Genomic DNA, 19,361 nt, shown 5'->3' on the forward strand with positions numbered 1-19,361 from the left:
ATAGTGAGAGTGCTGCAAGCAGATACCCAAGGGGAACTTATTAGCCACTGTTATTAAACTGGCATACATAAATGTATTTTTAAAAATAGCTACAATGAGACACTTTAGTGTGTGATTCATGGTGTATTAACATCTTACAATATTGATCGGACCTGGCCTTCAGCTTCGCGTCTGACAACATACTAGTTCTGGATTATAATTCAGGCTCCTTCATCATATCTGTGGTGTACATTCTAGTCTCAATACACTGGTAGAATTCCCAAGTGAAGCTACCCAAGCTTATCATGAAAATAGCAGGATGCTTGTTGCTCAACTATGATTACTGATGTTGGAATGTATTTCCCATATTGGGCTCTATGCCTCTGACTGCATTCCTTGCACACTCAGTGCTCCCATTAACTTCAGGAGGGGTTGAGTGGTTTCACAAAGGGGAAAGAAAAGCTGGCTTGTGCCCTACATAGTCCTCTTGAGAGCAGGAATAAAACTAGCCATCACTGAAGTCGAAGCATGGGGGAAGGGAGAGCTGCCTAGTGGTTTCAGCAGCAGACTGGGTGCTGGCAATCCAGAGTTCTATCAATAGCTCTGCCATTGTGTGAACTTTGGCAAGTCATTAAATTGGTCCGTTCCTGGGTTGATCTGTAAATCTGGTAAGGAGCTGGGAGACCCTTGAATAATATATATAATATTTTTATGTTGTAAAAGAACATTAGAACAAATAAGGCCAACCTAGATTATATGGGTGCAAATTCAGCTAGGTACTTAAATTACTAAGTATATTAAGCATGTGACTAGCCCCCTTGAAGTCAACAGAACTACTCACGTGCTTAAAGTTAGTCACATGCCTAAGTACCCAAGTAAAGTTAGTCACATGCCTAAGTATTGAGCACAAGCCAACTGCTCAATCAGGACAATGGGGTTGGATTTAAACAGCTCACTAAAGAGTCAAATCTTCTTCTCCTTACTTGTACGTAATGACTAGAATCACTTTATTTCCATGAACTGCAAAGAGGAGTTTAAGGTAAAATTATTTTGATTTTTTTTCCTTTTACTTACATGAAATCTTTGATCCACCTCATAGTTGACCTGTTTCCTGAAATCCTTACAAATGAAACAGAGAAAGACGGGGCGGGGGAGGAAAAGCAGAAGAAAGCTAGCAATTAGTACTAAAATCAAAAACAAATTAAGATAAGATTACAAGTGACAAAGATTTTTTTTTTGTAATTGTTAATTAATTTTCTTAAGCGAATTCACTGAAACAGTCTCAGTTTGAGAGAGGCAACAAAAGCAGAACTAAAACTATAGTAAATACAATTTTTAATCTGAAAAATATTAAGATTATAATTTCCTTATGAACTGCAAATAAAAAGCTTCCAAGCATCAGGGGAGAGGTCAAAATACCTTTTGTGCTACAAGGAACGTCAGCCTTCGAATCCCATGATCAATCAGGACTGATTTCTGTAAAAGGGAAGGACAGCAAACAAGAGAACTGGTTTAACAGAAAAGAAACGTCAGACTCAAATCTGGATGACATCTTCTAAGGACTGGTAATGGGTGAGAGCATCCTGCCTCTAAACTGCAGACTCACAATCCAGCCCAGCTTGGTGGTAACTGAACGTTCTTATCAGATGGTTGCTTAGCAGCACCTGTGAGCAAATGCAATGAGTCTCAGTCCCGTTCTGAGTGGAGAAGAATCCATATAACAACCACATTTGGCACCAGCTGGGAAACTTCTTGTCTATCTCAGCGGGAATTAATTGTTCAGGAAACACTGTTACCAGCAGTGAGGTTACTTAGATCAAACTCTTTGGGGGCAGGGACCATCGTTTTGTTCTGGGTTTGTACAACACCTAGCGCAGTAGGGTTCTGGTCCATGCCTGGGGCTCCTAGACTTTGTGGTAATAAAAATAATCATAACAATATGGGGTTCTAGCAGTTTTCCTGGCCAAGGTTAAAACTGAACTATAAAATCCAGAGGAATTAACTTATAACACAGGTCTCAGGAAGTTGGAGAAACTCCTTTCTGCATTGTTCAGGGAAACCACGTTACAACAATCTAAAGTAGCATGAGTATTCATGATTAAATACAGTGCCATGGGCTTGAATGGCACATTCAGATATAAAGAGACATAAGTAAGCTCTTTGAGACAGCCAAAAAGTGCTGTTTTTGTTCCGAGTTAGTACAGGACCTAGCACCATGGGGTTCTGATCCATGACTGGGGCTCCAAGGTGCTATGATAAATAATAAACAACAAGTACCCTGCCCCAAAAGACTTCAGCAGCGACAGGCCCAGGCCCACAAACCCTTGCTCAGAAGAGTAGCCCTCACTCATGCAAATAATCAGTGGAGCTATTCACATCAGTAAAGACTACTCGGGTTTGAAGGATGGGGCCTTAATTTAGACGGTATAAGATACAGTATAAAAATGAAGAGTGGGAAGAAGAGAGTGAGACACAAAATCATCCTGTTTGGATTGTTTAGGCTCCTGGGTTTGGGAATATTTTAACATGTTCTAAAAATGGTCATATTTTATAATGTTGGCATAGGAACTGGTGGGGATGCACATTATTATTAATTATTTGTATCAGGGTAGTGTCTAGAGGTCATGGCCCTTTTGTGCCAGGCAATGGACAAATAGCAGAAGAAGGCAGCCCACAGGTTTTGGTTTCTGAGGAAGCTTGGTGCATGGGAAGGCACTTCTTTAATTAGCTCCTGATTCAGGAAATCACTTAAGCACGTGCTTAAAGTCGGATACTTCAATGGGGCTTTAAGCATGTGCTTAAGTGCTGTCCTGAAAAGGGATGGTTTCCTGAATTGAGGCCATACAGGGTTACAAGGAAAAAGATAAGACGAAATAACAAGGAACAGAAAACAAAGGATTCAGTATGGCAGGAGTAGAAAATAAAGGTTTAAAAAAAAAAAATAGATTGGCCCAAATCTATCCTTGGTGTAACTTTACTGAGCTGAATGAAGCCACACTGCAGATGAATGCTGCCCAAGGTATTTATCATGCCCACTGTCCCTTTTAAACAAGTTTAGATCTCACTGTCATTTTGCTCCTGTTTCTACAGTCTCTCCCCACTCTCTTTTTTCTAATTTAAAAACAAAAACGGAGAGTGAAAAGGAAAAAAAAGGCCTCAGCATGGCCAAGAACAAACCCACCCCTTCTGGCTTGGACTGAAATGTTTTACTAAGGTTAAGCCCTTCGAAAATGAGCATCAGGGACTCTATTCATGGCAAAGGAAGAAAATAACTTTAATAATGCCATGATTTACAAAGCAAAAATTGTTATTGCTTTTAAAATTCCACAAGTGGCAGACAATAACAGCATAGCAACAGGATTCTGATTACATTGTAATAATGTAGGTCTCACAGCAAGTCCACAGCTATTATGGAGCGATTAGGCATCAGCACCTGGAGAAACTCCATTTACACTGACTGCCTCAATTTCCTCTACAAGTCATTTACAAGTATATGATCCTAATTTCTATTAAAAAAACCCACACACAACATGCTGGGACTGGAAGATTATTTGGATCAACCTATATGATAGTTTAATGTGTTTTTTTTTTTTTAATTTCTTTTCTTTTTTCCTCCCATAAAACGCCTGGAGCACAATCATGCAAATGAAAAACAAAACTAGTTTTGTTTTACTTTTTAAAGAGACAGTTAAATTCTGAATTGGACTGGACAAGCACAGGGTTTCTTATAAGCTTCCAGTTCACTGGTCTCTCTGTATGGAAAGGATAGTTGTACTGTGCACAGTAGAAGGGTGTTTGATCATACCTAATGGCTCTAACACTGCTATAACCTCAAAAACCACACATTCATTATACAGCTCACAGGAAACACCTAACTTATTTTTGCTGCCCCTTTGCCATCTCCCAGTAGGGAGCAGGGGTTAGAGATTGCACTCTTCACAATCCCTCTCAGGGCCATTTCAGAGCCATCATGGATTTAGATGTAGATACTATGCCAACAAGAGCTACAGATTTCGATGAGATTAAGAATGTCATGACACATGCACCATTTATTTTGATGTCATCTCAGACATTTCTGTTACACTGTCCTCCCCCAGGTCAACCTGAACTGCAAAAATAACTGTCGTTGTATCTTGCTCCTTCAGACCCCAGATAAATATCAAAGCTTCACCTGACTCATTTAAAACCATACATTGCATTTACCCAACAAAAACTAAAAAGGAAGACTCTGTAGCCAATGGATTAGGATACACCATTAGGCAATACAAAGGGTGCTCTGTTATTCAGTTCTTTCCCCAGAAGCTTCAGGAACCTATAGCTACATCCAATTAGAGAAATTATATGGTTTTAGATTACATAAATTAAGGATTTAACTGTTCCATTTATATATTTATTTTGCCAGATACCTGGGAAATGCACAGACTTCTTCCCAAGGGAAAATGTCTCCCTAGAGGGTCACAATAATACTGGCAGGTAGGTTCACTGTAAACTGCTATTCACCTTGCTTTGTGTGAACTCCCTGAACATAGCCGCCAGCCCATCATCATCAATGTCACAGTCAGTCTTAATGGCAATGTTCAGTATGTGAATGGGCTCCTCTCGGGCACTCTGTAATTTAAAGAAAGCAAGCCTAATAAATAAATTATTAACAACAACAAAAAGAGGAATGTTACATTTATATAACCTCTCTACCTGAGGGGATCCCCAAGTACACATACACCAATAAAATGCAGCTACTTCTGGGGAAGAGGCCGACACTTAACCAGCATGCTGAACCAAAGTACAGGAAGGGGAATTCTTGATCTAGAAAACTAGGGAGACCCCTGCCCTTACAAACAGTACTATGGGATATTTAAATGTCCACCCACAACAGGCTGGAGCTTCATTCTGAAGTTCTCCTCAAGGCTCATGCACACTAAACTGCTTTGGCAGATAACACTGGTTCCAAATGGATTTGGGGTGCACAAGGAATGCAGAATCAGGTCCTTTGTATGTATGCAGCATTAGTACAGTATCTTTGTCGGACATAGGGAGAATTTTAGCACCAAGGAAGGGAGTAAAATTAAAAAGGGGAGCGAAGTTCACTGCATGGACGCTAAGAAGCATGTCTTCATGGCTACAGTGCAATAGGGCATTATGGAAGCTTAGCTAAAACAGAGCCATGAAAAGTAACATGCTTAATACTCAAGAACTTGCAATTAAACTCTCATAAACTGGACATTGATCAACAGAAAACTATACTTGTTAGGTCTGGACAGCCGGGGGGAGGAGGACGTGGGGGACAGATAGCATATAAGGAAGAAGTTACGGCGGAGATAAATCTTTGTCCCATATTATCTACCACACACACAGGCATCAGGGACAATGGACTGATTTGAAACCCACCGTTGTAACGATATGCTCCATATCAGAGCTTCCAGTCTGCTAAGAGTGTTGTGGAGCAGCTGACTGTCCCTCTAAGGAGAGTGCCTCTTGCATCACTAACCATTATCAACCAGCAGTTTCCTCTGAACCCTTTCTCTATCCCAATTTGAAAACCTGGGGACTCCCTCTCACCTTTCCTCCCCAAATGGAGGGAAGAGAACAGGATATAGAGAACTAAATGCCATAGAGATGTCCAGAATGGGGGTGAAGCAGAATACTAATGAAGATCAGACTACAAGAAAGGGTTCAAATACTCTGACTTAACCTTCCTATACCTGTAGAAGGCCAGGTTCCACTGCCATGGGGCCAAATTCACAGTCACACCACTTGCATCTGAAGAAGTGAGGTTCTGACCCACGAAAGCTTATGCTCCCAATACTTCTGTTAGTCTCAAAGGTGCCACAGGACCCTCTGTTGCTTTTTACAGATTCAGACTAACACGGCTACCCCTCTGATACTAGTCACACCACTGTAAATCCAGAGTCACGCCACTGACTTTAATGAAGTGATTCTGGATTTACTCTGACATAACCAAGAAAAGAATCTGGACCCATGGTTAGAATGGACTAAGGAAAAAGCCCAACCATTCAAGTTGCTTTGAACCCCCTACAGCAGATAAACAAACTAGATACTATTCCTACTCCCACCAACGCAAATGACAAAACTTCCACTGAAGTCAGCAAAACAGGTTTAGTCCAGAGTGCGCAATCACCTTGGGAAAATGCACTTTCTATCCCTGTAACATGCAAGGAGCCTGGAAAGAAGGAAATACCGTACCTTATCTTCATCATACAAGGAAGTGTGGCCAGCTTCAGGAAAGGTTGGGCTTTGCGGAGGAGAGTCACAGAAGCAACCCATCACTTCATCAAAGATTCTGAAACACATCCAAGAAACGCTAGTTGTAAATCAACTACTCACAACCCACCTGCACCAAAAGCACACTCAGTCACCCTACCAATACCATCTTCATGGGGCGGAAAAAAAGTCATTCCTCTCCTCTGCAGACTTCAGAGCTGACTAAATGGAAACACTGTCCAGCACGAAAGCTAAAAATCAGGAGGTGGACTTTGTTTAAACTTCAACGAAAGCAAGCAAGCGAGCTAGCTATATTTTGTAATATATAAGCTGCTAGTGTCCGTATCATCATTCTTCAGGTAACAGAGGAAAGCCTGAGATGAGAGCCTTGACAGCCCAATGTAATTGCCCCTCTCCCTGGGGTAATGCATCAGTATACCTCAAGAGATAGATACTGAATGCATTTAATCAAAAGATGTATCATCTCTTGTGCGGTTTACTCTAGTGTTCTGTTTCATTTCTCCTGACATTTCACTCATCACGTCACAGGTGGCTTCTTCTGCTCTTGGCTCAGAATCTGGGCTTTTTCTTTGTTTGTTTCCTAACACACAGGGGCCAAAACATCCTGACTGCACAGATGAAATGGTGATGCAATGCCCCCACAAGAAGACACTATGAATCTTCCACCCCTGTCATGGGGAGCATGCAGATGTATGATTTCTGATGGGTGTTGGGGTGAGTGTTGTGGAAAATTCATAGGCTCTGCTTGTGGGAGCTTTCCAGTCTTTTGCATAAGTCCAGAAGGTTTAAGACCAGACATATGCATGTGCGGAAAGACATACACACAATGTTGGGAAGAAAGGTTCAATACCAATAAGCATTCAAAGTTCAGATGCTTATGTGAGCCTTGACTCTGCAAAAATGCAAAATTCTAGTTGGAGGCCATCTGTTCTTGTAGTATTTTGGAACTTCCAGTTATTCCAGCCAGACAACTAGGGGTGGGGCCCCCAAACACTTGGCAATTTCATCAACTCCTGTACTTCACCACCGCGAGAGGCGCAGGCGGAGTCGACGGGGGAGCAGCAGCAGTCGACTCACTGCGGTGAAGACACCACAGTAAGTCAATCTAAGTACGTCAACTTCAGCTACGTTATTCACTTAGATCGATCCCCTCCCAGTGTAGACCAGGCCAAAGCCTATGATCAATCCCATTTGACCACCCCCAATGCTATCCTGGCAAACGCACATATAGCACAAACAGTACCCTATCCTTACCTGACAAACTCTTCAAAAGTCCGGAAGGAGACCATTCCGCCCATCCGTTGGCATGGTGGAGTGAACGAGTTGTCCAGCAGCACATCACTCACACTTGCTACATGGACCATCCCGTAATGATTGAGGTTGGAGGAAAAGGACATTCTAAATAGCAATTCAAGCAGAGCGTTATTAGTGGATTGGATGAGAGGGGAACAAAGTAAGGTTTTTTATTTGTTTTGTAATTGTTTGAAATGTATACAGTATAACTAGACTGCAGTCAAATTAATCCTTTCACTACTGTGGTGGTAAACCTGTTCTGCTACTTTTACCCAGTCAGAAGTTCACCAAAATCACAGGAACAAGGACGTACACCTGGTACCCTTAGTAACACAACTGTGTTTTACCTGGACATACTTGGAACAAAGCAACAGTCAAGGGTTAAGAAATACCACTATTCCCCTTTAAAAAAATATTTCTTAAGAGAAAAAGAATTGAGCTTACAAGTGAATGATGACTATGCGATGCCAAAAGCATTTTTCTCCTGTACCTATGCTATGCGTTACAGATGAAGCGTTCACAGATAAACACAAGAATAATTCTAGGTTATGGCATTTGAAAGGTTTAGTAAATCTTTACAAACAACATCAAAAACATGTATTGAAATATATTTGTTCTATCTTTAAAAAAACAAAACCTTTAAATTAGACACTTGCTATACTCTTGGTTTCAGTAATCAGACTCCCAACCCCACCCCCTTTTCCAAATCTTTTGAGTAAGCTTACAAGCACACTTCCATCCCACCTTATGCTATCTCAAGCTCCCCCAGAAAGTATGGTGGTATAATGACTTCTCTAGAATGTTGTATTGGGACCCAGGGTCTCACACATGCTCACACTTGCTTTCATATGCTAAACACAGTCTTATTACACTTAATTCAATCAATGCTTAATTTGGTCCTCTTTCTAATTTGACCAATTCCTCAGAACAAAACCTCTTGGCATTAAGTTCAACACAACTTCCACCCTGTCGCTTTGATCGGTTTTGACTGCCTGAAAGCAGGACTTGCTGAATAATTCAAATAGCTGGCACCCATTTTAAGGCCAGGGGACAATGAAAGGGCAGGAAGAGCCAAGATAAACAGAAGTTGTGTTGTCCAAACACTGTGATTGATATAATAAGCACCGCTATGTGCTCCGCAAAGGATGAGATGCACCCCGGTGATGATATTGCTCATAAAGAGGAGCCAATTTCTTATTTTAATAAGGGCGATAAGAACAGAGTTGAAAGAAATAGGAGGAAGACACTACATAATGGACTTCCATATAGCAAAAGAGCTGTTAATCTTAACTGAACTATCAACATTATTATCCGCCAAGGGTCTGATCCTGTACATATAAGGGCTTGTCTACATGCTGCATTAGTCCAAACTAGAGGGGTGTAAATTTTAGTTTGCACAAGCATGTCATGCACTAACTGGTCTGCGTGGACCCGGCTGGCATGCACAAGAACTTTCCTAGTGTGCATTAATGTAGCCCTGTTTTAAACAGTACTACAAAGCTTTTAGTGTGTACCGGGAGGATCCACATGGGCCAGTTAGTGTGCAACATGCTAGTATGTGTGAAAATTTACAGTCCACTGGTGTCTGCTAAAGCACTGTGTAGACCAGTGGTGGGTAACTACCGGCCCATCAGGGTAATCTGATTGCGGGCCGCAAGACATTTTGCGGACGCTGACCGTCCGCAGGCACGGCTCCCTGCAGCTCCCAGTGGCCGCAGTTCTCCATTCCCAACCAATGGGAGCTGCGGGAAGTGGCGGGCTGCAGGAGTGTGCTAGCTGCCGCTTCCCGCAGCTCCCATAGGCCGGGAACGGTGAACCACGGCCACTGAGAGCTGCGGGGGGGCTGTGCCTGCGGATGGTCAATGTCAGCAAAATGTCTCGCAGCCCGCAATCAGATTACCCTGATGGGCCACAGGTTGCCCACCACTGGTGTAAACCAACCCACAGAGTCAGGGTCACATTTCCCATAGAATTCAATGGGAACAAATTGGGCCCTAGAAGCCTATCCCCATGGTAGTAAGTATAGCTATCAAAAGGTATTTAATCTTTTGTCAGGACTTGTGACCTCAAAGCGAGGGTTGGTAGATGAAGCCACTCACGCTATGAATGAAGTGAGTCCTATGAAAATTAGCTATGCCTCCTCCCACTATCAACTGGGATCTGTTTTTCCTGTTCTGTAATGAATTCCTGATCAATCTTTTTACACAAACCTTTCACTTATTCAGGATGGACTGCTGCAGAATAATCAGAATTCACTGAGGGATCAAGTTTCCAAAGCCACTCTGTCTTTTGCCCCACTACATTATATGGTATGGATTGTACATTGGATCTAAAGAGATACTTTACTGCTGTGTATCAACTGGTCACATCCATGACAAGGCAAGTGTTTAATATCGCTCTCTTTCATTCACCCAATGTTCAGGAAGGTATTTGCTAAATTAAGTCTCTGCTTTTATACCTGTGCCACAGCAGGGGTCCTGAATCAGCAAATCACTTAAGCACATGCTTACTTTAAGCGTGTGAATAGTCCCACTGAAGTCAAGCACATGCTTAATTGCTTTACTGGATCAGGCCTTTGCTGGATCAGGAAAAAATAAAGGTCCCAATAGAGCAACGTGCGGAACTCCTGTTGGCCACACAGGAGCAGGATCAAAATACCAAATGATAGATTCCCAATACTGCTTAATACACATTTTTAGGAGTTTTCCTTTTTTTAAAATGCACAGAATTTAATAAACACATCCTGGAAGAAAATGTTCAAAGTGCAATGATAAAAAGTTTAAAGTTCCAAAAATCTTAACAGCTTGTTCTACCTTTGAAACAACTCTAAAATTTTGCAACTAAACTCAGATCAGGAATCAGAACGCTTTCAAACCTGTATACTATTGTTTCCTAGACATGTTTGTAAGCCGTAATAAATTGTAGGCATTTGAGCTTTGAAATAGTCAAGTTTTTCAGACCACTTGTCTTCATTTACATTTCTTACCACTAACATGAGAAAGTATTATAAATATTTTTGAATATTATTCAAAACCACAAACATTTTTGGATTGAGAAATGGGGGGGAAATGAAGTATCCAAAATCAAACAAAAACATGCTGTCAGCTGATTAAGGTGTTCTTTCATCGCCTGGGTGAGAGGTGATGGATGTGCTAGAGTGCATCAGCAAATTCTAAGCCAGATACCAGAGCAGCACTGAATACTCTTCATCTTACACATCAGGCCTTGGCTCTCCTAGAATTAGATGTCTATTTCATGGTGATACCCTATCAGAGAGTCAGTGGCCACGTTCCAAGGAGGAGGAGATTGGAGGGGAAGTTTTCTGCTAGGATACTGGTTTTATATGTTACAGCAGGTAAGCTGAGCCATTAGCAAATTTAGTTTTCTAGCTTGCCACATGCAAAGCTATCTTTGAAAAACAATTTAAAAGCTGAAAACATGTTTAAAACAACAAAAAAGGGAGAGTACGGAAAGGGAATATAGTTATGGTTCAGAGGGTCCCAAGTAAAGGTATGGATTCCAAACAAAACATACTAAAATGTTAAATATTAGGCTACTTCTTTTCTAGTCTACCTTTCTTTTCAAACCTTAAAAGAGGACGAGTATCATACCTGTTTAACGTGGGGATGTTCCCTCTGTAATCAAACAACCACAGTTAGTTACAGATTGGTTAGTGAAAGCACTAATAAAAGAACTGTCATTCGAGCCAGTACCTAAGACCAGCAACCACACATTTATATTCACTGAACCGGAATTCGTTGCACAATCAAGAAAGAGCCAATGGGATTCTGTCTCAAAAAGAAGGGACTCACTACTTGACCAAGCTTGCAGCGGCTGCTGTTGGGATGAGTGCACCAGAATGGATTTATCCACTTCCAGAAGCAAATAGCAACATATCATAGAGAAACACAGTATATTTGCAAGGTACCTTGCATTTCTACAGCACAGTTCATCAGATCGTCTCACGGCACATTGCAAACATAAAGCAAGCTTCACAAGCCACAATGCAAGCACCCCCATTTGACAGATGAGTAAACTGAAGCACAGAGACAACAAGTGACCAGGCCACACAGCAAGTCTACAGGAAGTCCAGAAAAGGAACCCAAGTCCTGATAGCCAAACCTTTACTTCTAACCAATAGCCCACAAGCTGGCTCCCCAAAAGTGCAAAAGAAATAAAATGAACATAGGAGAGAAGGGAACTGAAATATATACACACACACACGCAAACTTTTAATTTTAAGCTGGACACTGAAATGAACAAGTACATCTTAAGAATGGAATTTTGAAAACCCTGAAGGTTCCTATTTTATCATGCCAAAACTGACTGTTGGGGTTTTCCACACGGAACAGGGCTCAATGATGTGCAGGTCAGAGAAGTAATAAGGGACACGTATTTCCTTGCAGTGAATGGAATGGCATGGGGCGTGCAAAATACACGCATGAAAGCATATAGTTGCATGCATATCTATGATCTGGCGTTCAAAATACTAGAGAAGATGCAATTTAAAAAGCACATTCACAGAAAGGGATATCTCCCTCCCTTACAATAGCAGAGCAATGAATGAGAACAGACTAATACCAAAGCTTAGGGGACCATGTAACAGGACTCTTCAAGCTCTAGAAAACCCAGCCTCAACGTTCCCTAATATTACTTGCTATAGTAAGGCCCCATCGGACGTTATGTTGAGATGTTTAGGGGCCTGTACATTTTTCTACGGCCACAGTACCAGATACAATCCCTAAATCTGGGTCTCCTCATGGATCTGTTTGGTCACAGGAGCAGTGCACTCACTATGTGGTATTTGGCCATTGTATTATCCACTGAATGGGACTACAAATCACTATCTGACCAAGGTTTGGGCATAGGGATTTCCTGGGCTTATGTCTGAACAATGGAGGGGACCAGCACAAGTCAGACCCCGGCCCTACTGTTAATGGTACACAGAGGTGCACTGTTCATTTGCCTCTACAGGAATCAGCGTAGAAGAAAGCTGTGCTGTAGAAGAAGCCATTAGGACTGGCAAAGGAGCATCAGGGCACAGAGTAGCGTACATTTTGTCTAGGTCGGCTGCACAGCGTCTGTTTAATTGAAAAAAATTCTAAAGGGAACTGGATGTCCCCACACCTAGTGCACATGTTCCCGAACGCTCCCTGGAAGTCCCCATATACCTACAGGAAATAGACAGAGAAACGACTAGGTTTGAAATGACAGCAAATTGTGTGCCCCTCTGTCTCTCATAGGGAACTCCCGGTCAGTCCTCCCAGTATGCGGCTGAAGTGGAGATTACAGCAAGAATCTCAATGAAAAGGAGACAAGATCAGTAACAAGAGACCTTAGAGCAAAGAATGATTGGTTCTCAAGTTATACATTATTCACAGTTAGAGCAAGACGTGGCTGCCCAGTATGAAGTTATAACCAAGTGAAACTGAATACATTGTAATCTAGACTATCCTGTTTGTAGCTGTCCTGAGATTTTTGGGGTGAATTTTTTTTTCCTTTTAGTTTATACATAATTTAATACCATAAAGGATTTTTCCATATCGGGAACTGAATTGTGCATTATTTCACACACATCGAGAGGTCAAGTTCGGCCTTTTCAGAATAATCGGCAGGAAGTAATCCGTTTACTGGGCTGTGCTCTTGGGTTTTTAGATCGTGCAGTAGGTTGAACTGGAGCCCCTGCAAACACCAGTTGCAATGCAATGCGCTATAGGCGGAGGACTAATCCCCTGATGCTTTGCTCTTGTAACAAAGTATCAAAACATTGGGAGGTTAAAAAAAAAAAAGGAGCAGCTTGTGGCACGTGAACTAAGTTGATAGCAGATATCTCCAGGAAAGAGCCACCAAACTCCTTCACCCTGGCACCATCCTCTTGTACTTAAACAAAAAACCCTCTTCTCTGAGCCTGGGGAGAGTATCTGTCTCGGTGTGAATTCAAACCCCCAAGCAGGCAGCAGTTCACTGCATGCTTTACTGTTAGCTTGCTGCTGGTCCTCAAGCACACACAGGCCCTTAGTAGCCCTTCCCTAGGCCTTCCAGCTGAATTTGAATTTGCTTTCTCCCCTCTTTTTTACAAAAGAGTTCCCCTCTGAAATGGATAGTAATGCATGCAAAAAGCCACCGGTTGTGTCAAGCTGTGACTGAGTGCCAGCAGGGCAACGCTTTCGAAATCAGGCAGCAAAGCAGAATCAGCAGAGGTCAGCCGAATAACCCACTTGACGTTACGAACAGCAGTACCACAGGCGAAAGAGCAATTCAACTGGCTGTGACCAGCGGCATTCCTCTACCGTTCCTTCTTTTCTGCAGAAGGATCCAAACAGAAGGCTGCAGAACATGCCTTGAACCATCTGTTTTGACTGGGTTTTTCCTCTCCCCCCCCCCCCTTTTTCTTTCCCCTTTCCCCTGCCATCCCCCAGCATTTCAGCTATGCTGAATCTGTTACTGAAGCCCAATTTGCATAAAACTATCATTATTCCATTCAGTTTGCTGCCCATTCAATAGCCCCTTTTTTGCTCTGCTGGAAGATTCTGTCCTTTCAGAAACAGACAAGCCAAAGGAGCTGAAGCACATTACCGCTGCCTGCTGTCTAATTAACATCAAACCCACAGCATGAAACTACAGGGATTTACAGGTGTCCTGGAATCATTTCCCCCTTCTCCCTCCTGATATCAGCTCATCTTCCGCTACAAGGAGGGGACCTCAGGCTACCTAATGATACACTAAGAGTTCTATACTCCACTCTCCAGGCTTACACAGCTCAGGATCCAGAAGAACACAGTTGATTTTATACCAGGAATCAAGTGATTGATGCAAGAGGTTGTTTCAACAACAACTGAAGCCTGCAGAAAAGCTGCCATTTTGCCAGACATTCAAATCTTGTGAGAGGCCACCATAAGATGATGGGTTTCAGAGTAGAAGCCGTGTTAGTCTGTATCCGCAAAAAGAACAGGAGTCCTTGTGGCACCTTAGAGACTAACAAATTTATTAGAGCATAAGCTTTCATGGGCTACAGCCCACTTCTTCGGATGCATATAGAGTGGAACATATATTGATGAAACACCAACAATAGGGGGTGTTGGGTTTTTTTGCGCGAACAAACAGGAGGCACAATCCACTGCTCTAAAAGAAAACGGACATTGGCTTCTGATTCTTCCACAAAATGACCTATTGAACACAGCAATACATGTTTTGGCCTTCAGCTGTTCACAATAGTTTTGACCTCTAGTTCACTAGATGGCTAAGAAGGAGACAGGCAAAAATGTCCAGGTGACACACCAAAAGACAGCAGAGCTAAGGAGAAACGATACACCATTCCAAGTCTTGAAATTAGCAGTGCTAGAAATCTCAGCCTCTTCTAGGCACAGAAAGTGAGAGCGAGAAATTTGACAAACACAGGTACAAGCAGGATCATGAGAGATTTAGATCAGGTGCCTAATGACTAAGGCTAAATTATACACAAATTACAAAATGTGTATCCGCATCCGATCCACAAACATGGTCTGCAGATATCTGCATCTGTGGATAAGAAGCGGCTATCAGCAGATTTGCACGGTTCTAGAGATAAAATTTGGATCCGCATCCATCTGCGATCCGCAAACATGGTGTGGGGATATAAAGAGGATATCCACAGATTTGCAGAGCTCTATATTTGTACATACAACCAACGTATCTAAGTATGTCCTTACTGGTGGGTGTGTATATTTATACTTTTCAATATAGATGCTATATGGATAGAGGATTTTACGTGCATACGTATGGTGAAAAATATCTTGAGTGACTCAAGGGATTGATAAATTGGTTGCTTAATAAAGACCATCATTAATAAATGTGAGCTGAGCTCTGTTCAGCTGGCCATACTTTAGAACAGTCTCTTAAAACTACAGTCTGCCAAATAAGGAGGTGGGTTTGTACTGGTTTCACTGCATAACATAGAACAGTGAGGATATTCCCCCTGCAACCATAACTTACCCCCAGTGAGATTGCAAAAGCATGCTTGGATCACTTTATAAAGTGTGCTTATCAACACAATTCCTCATCATGTAGGCACCATAAAGATCTAGACCTATATATGTAAAGCCCCCCCGCATCTCCTGGGAACTGGGCCAGAACCTCCAAGGGTCTTGCTTCACATGACTACACCCACGGGACATGGTCCATGGCGTAAGAAGCCCAACCTCACCTAGGGGAGCCATATGAGGGAGAGTCCTCACTAACCCTTGGTCCATCAAACCCGCCACCACCAGCACGGGAGACCAGAAACACATTCCCAACTGCTCATCCTGCTGCTATAGCAGGCAGAGAGGTTGGGGTTTGCGCCACCCCAAAATAAAGAGGTGAGACATTGCCTTCAGCCACTGCCAGAGCAGCTGTAATGAAGAAGGGCGGGGGGGAAGGAGAATGTTGGAGAAGAAAACATCTTGGGAACCACCTCCTCTGACATCAGCAGTTCCCTGCTTATCCTCCAGCGAAAAGGGAGTTGTTGCTGGGTGAAGGGCAGTTTGGATCGGTAGTGGAAGAACAGATTGGCTGCGGGTGAGATAGTTCATTTATATTCCCCCAAATTAACAACTGTGACATTTTACTTGTCATGTGTCCGTTATAGGTTGTGCATCTGGTGTGTGTAGCTTGTAAAGCTTCTTAGGGCAGTGGCTGTCTCAATTTATGCCTACATCATCTAGCAAAAAGTGACACCAATCCTGATTGGGGCCTTTGGGTGCTGCTGGAATATAAATGTTAAACAATAAACTTCATGTTATTTATATCTAATGTTTGGAAATATTAATTCTACCATCAACATAGAAGTTTTAATTATTTTCATGCAAGAAACAACACTCCATTATGAACGGAGATAAATGATGAAGTTAACAAGGTTACAAGAGGAAAAAAGTTCCAGGAGGGGTACTGCTGGGCCAGCTGAAAAAAGATAGATGATGCTACCACTGCCATCAGCCTTAGATAACTTGAGGCTAAAGGGAATAGTAGTAGGATGGCTAGTCCTACGCAAGAAAGACGGCCTACAGACACATGGGAATTGCAGAACTCGCTCATGTCACATTTCTCAAGCAAGCAAAGTGCTACCTAATGCTGCTGCTGGTCATCCCAGAAAGGAATCAGGGCTACAGAAGCGGAAGTGGTGACACACAAGGCAACTTGAAAATAGGATGAGAAGGAAAACAAGTTCAGGCATTAGAGACAAGAAAGATCATGGGCATTTTAAAAAACCAACCACAGTGTGTGGGTTCTTCACATTCACAAAGTCTTGCATTTGCCCTACGAAACTCTGGGAGTCTCTGACAGAAGCATTTTCACGAGCTTTTAGTCGTGTTACTGTGCCAACTCTGACTTGACTAGGAAGCAGCATTCGGAACAAAAAAGCAGAACAAGCTGGATTGACGTCAACAAAAGGAGAGTGGCAAGGTCACAGGGCTTCACTCTAGCTGTTCAAGTCATCATCTACACAGAAATCCTGACAGGCACCCTTCCTCCTGATGGCAGCATTCCGCCATCTGTACTATGCCAATGACGTGGTCCCCGAATAAAGTGCCAAAAGCTAGCTTCTTGCCAAGTACAGCTGTGTCCCACCCCCTAAGACAACAAGATAAGGCAGTCTTTTGGAACATGGTGTGCCAACACATTCTACCATGATCAGAGAGGATGGCAAAACTGGAACAACAACTGTCATATCTATTGGTAAAGATGAAGAGGAGAAAATTAAACTATTTGGGGCATCCAATCAAGGATGAGGGATGAAGACGATGGCATAAAGCAGAGATCCATGGAAACCGTATCTGAACAACACTGAAGAGGAATATGGAGGAACAAAGAACATTGCCACAAGGAAGCATCTGTCTGTGATCACTTGAGGAGGACAGGTGACCAGAACAATTATGCTCTGAGTGTGTATGAAGGTGAAGTCAGTCCATACAGCTGCTTTTCTTTGTTTTCTTAGGGTGGAGGAGTTAAATGGAAACTGTTGGCATTGTGTCTATAGCATACCAAAAACGTTCAGGCAGGAGCATGGAAAATAGGGAGCCTTGTATTAAAAAGGCAATGCAAGTCTATTGCTCTCGCTCATTAAAGTGAATCCTCCAAGTCAGCTCTCTCACCGCTGACCATCTGCAACAAGAGCAATGTCTCCATCTAATCCACAAGTTTCACACAAAAAGGGAGTGTGATGGGGTGGACAAACCCTACACTGGAACAGGACAGGAAAAGGTTAATGGCCTGACCTGAACAGAGACTGAAGCCAGCTCTGTCTTGCAACACCTACCAGCAATATCATGTCTGGAAGGGAGGAGCTTAGGGAATAAAAAGTGAGCAAGCAGGCTTCAGAAAAGAGCAACAAAAATGATTAGGGGTATGGAACGGCTGCCATATGGAGATATTAATAAAACTGGGACTTTTCAGTCTGGAAAAGAGACGCCTAACGGGGGATATGATTGAGGTCTATAAAATGATGACTGGCGTGGAGAAAGTAAATAAGGAAGTGTTATTTACTTCTCATAACACAAGAACTAGGGGTCACCAAATGAAATTAACAAAACAAACAAAACTGACAACACACTGTCAACCCGTGGAATTCTTTGCCAGAGGATGATGTGAAGGCCAAGACTATAACAGGATTCAAAAAAGAACTAGGTAAGTTCATGGAGGATAGGTCTATCAATGGTTATTAGCCAAGATGGGCAGGGATGGTGTCCCTAGCGTTTGTTTGCTGGAGGCTGGGAATGGGCGACGGGATGGATCACTTGATTTTACCTCTTCTGTTCATTCCATCTGGAGCATCTGGCACTGACCGCTGTCGCAGGACAGGAAGCTGGGCTGAATGGGCCTTTGTTCTGACCTTGTATGGCCATTCTTATGTTCTTATAGGGACTTAAGGTTTGAAAACACAAGTGATGGTTCTGTGCATCTCCAACAGAACATCTAAGGGCCTTACAGCTCACTTGCCAATATGCAGAAAATTGAACTCCTAGGTAAATTCCTCATCAACGAGCAATAGATTTCTATTAGGGGAGGATGATCTAAATAAAAACTAGGCAAAGAAAGGATCTAAGAATTGGATTCATTTCTTTCCTAAGTCCATGCTCCTTCTCCCCCAGGTGGCACAAAGAAGCGGAGATCATCCAAACCCAGTGGGCTTTGCACATAAGCATTTGCTTGCAATACCTCGCTCAGGAAGGTAGTTATCCCCATATATCCTCTTCTAGGTCAGATTACTGCAATGCACTCTACTTGGAGACAATTCACCAACGTCATTTAGTGCAGAATACAATGGGCTGGTTATGTTGTACTTCTTGTCTGGCTTCCACTGGGTGCCATAGAAGGTGTTGGTTTTGATCTATATAGCCAGTTATGGTCTGGGTATTAAAAAGTTTCTTTCTCCGTGCTTTACCCTGGCAATGAACATCAGCACGGATTCTAAAGAGGACAGATCTGTATGTCAGGGTACAGGGGATCCTCAGGAAATCGAAGCAAATAATTCCCAAATCACTAGCATTCTCTTTTGCTCACAAGATAATTATGAGCAGATCAGATTTAAAAAAAAAACAAACAACCTGTAAGGCTTAGTTGTGAGCAGTTCACAGCTAGCATTCTGTAGCAAATATATAAAAGCTGAGCTGGCTTACTTAGCTATGATTAGTCAGATGCGGAAGTGACATGGGATAGTTTCTTTTCTGACGGGATGAGGGCACAAGCACTACTGGGGTGAATACTCCTATGTGAGAATTTAAAATTCCTTTTACAAATACCCCACAACATTCTTTGAAATGTTCTTTGCATGTATATTTGCCCCAGTGAAATACAACCCCTTGGAAGTTCATAGGAAGCAGACACAAAAGGGA

At 42.5% G+C, this 19,361-nt stretch overlaps 1 protein-coding gene across 12 annotated transcripts in view; it reads right to left on the reverse strand.

The window, feature by feature from the left end:
- ACACA (acetyl-CoA carboxylase alpha) overlaps window positions 1-19,361 on the reverse strand; it is a 219,650-nt gene that overhangs the window by 107,664 nt on the left and 92,625 nt on the right. For 8 of the 12 annotated variants that reach the window (XM_054008120.1, XM_054008119.1, XM_054008118.1 and 5 more), the window contains 6 exons: window positions 11,124-11,147; window positions 7,474-7,617; window positions 6,181-6,277; window positions 4,480-4,587; window positions 1,399-1,455; window positions 1,054-1,098 (listed from right to left, as the gene is read on the reverse strand). In XM_054008120.1, the coding sequence (XP_053864095.1) occupies window positions 1,054-1,098; window positions 1,399-1,455; window positions 4,480-4,587; window positions 6,181-6,277; window positions 7,474-7,617; window positions 11,124-11,147 (475 nt within the window). The remainder of the gene's footprint in view (window positions 1-1,053; window positions 1,099-1,398; window positions 1,456-4,479; window positions 4,588-6,180; window positions 6,278-7,473; window positions 7,618-11,123; window positions 11,148-19,361) is intronic. The other 4 variants (XM_054008123.1, XM_054008124.1, XM_054008122.1 and 1 more) reach the window with 3 other exon arrangements.

The sequence above is a fragment of the Malaclemys terrapin genome, chromosome 18, assembly GCF_027887155.1.
Source record: "Malaclemys terrapin pileata isolate rMalTer1 chromosome 18, rMalTer1.hap1, whole genome shotgun sequence".
NCBI lineage: Eukaryota > Metazoa > Chordata > Testudines > Emydidae > Malaclemys > Malaclemys terrapin.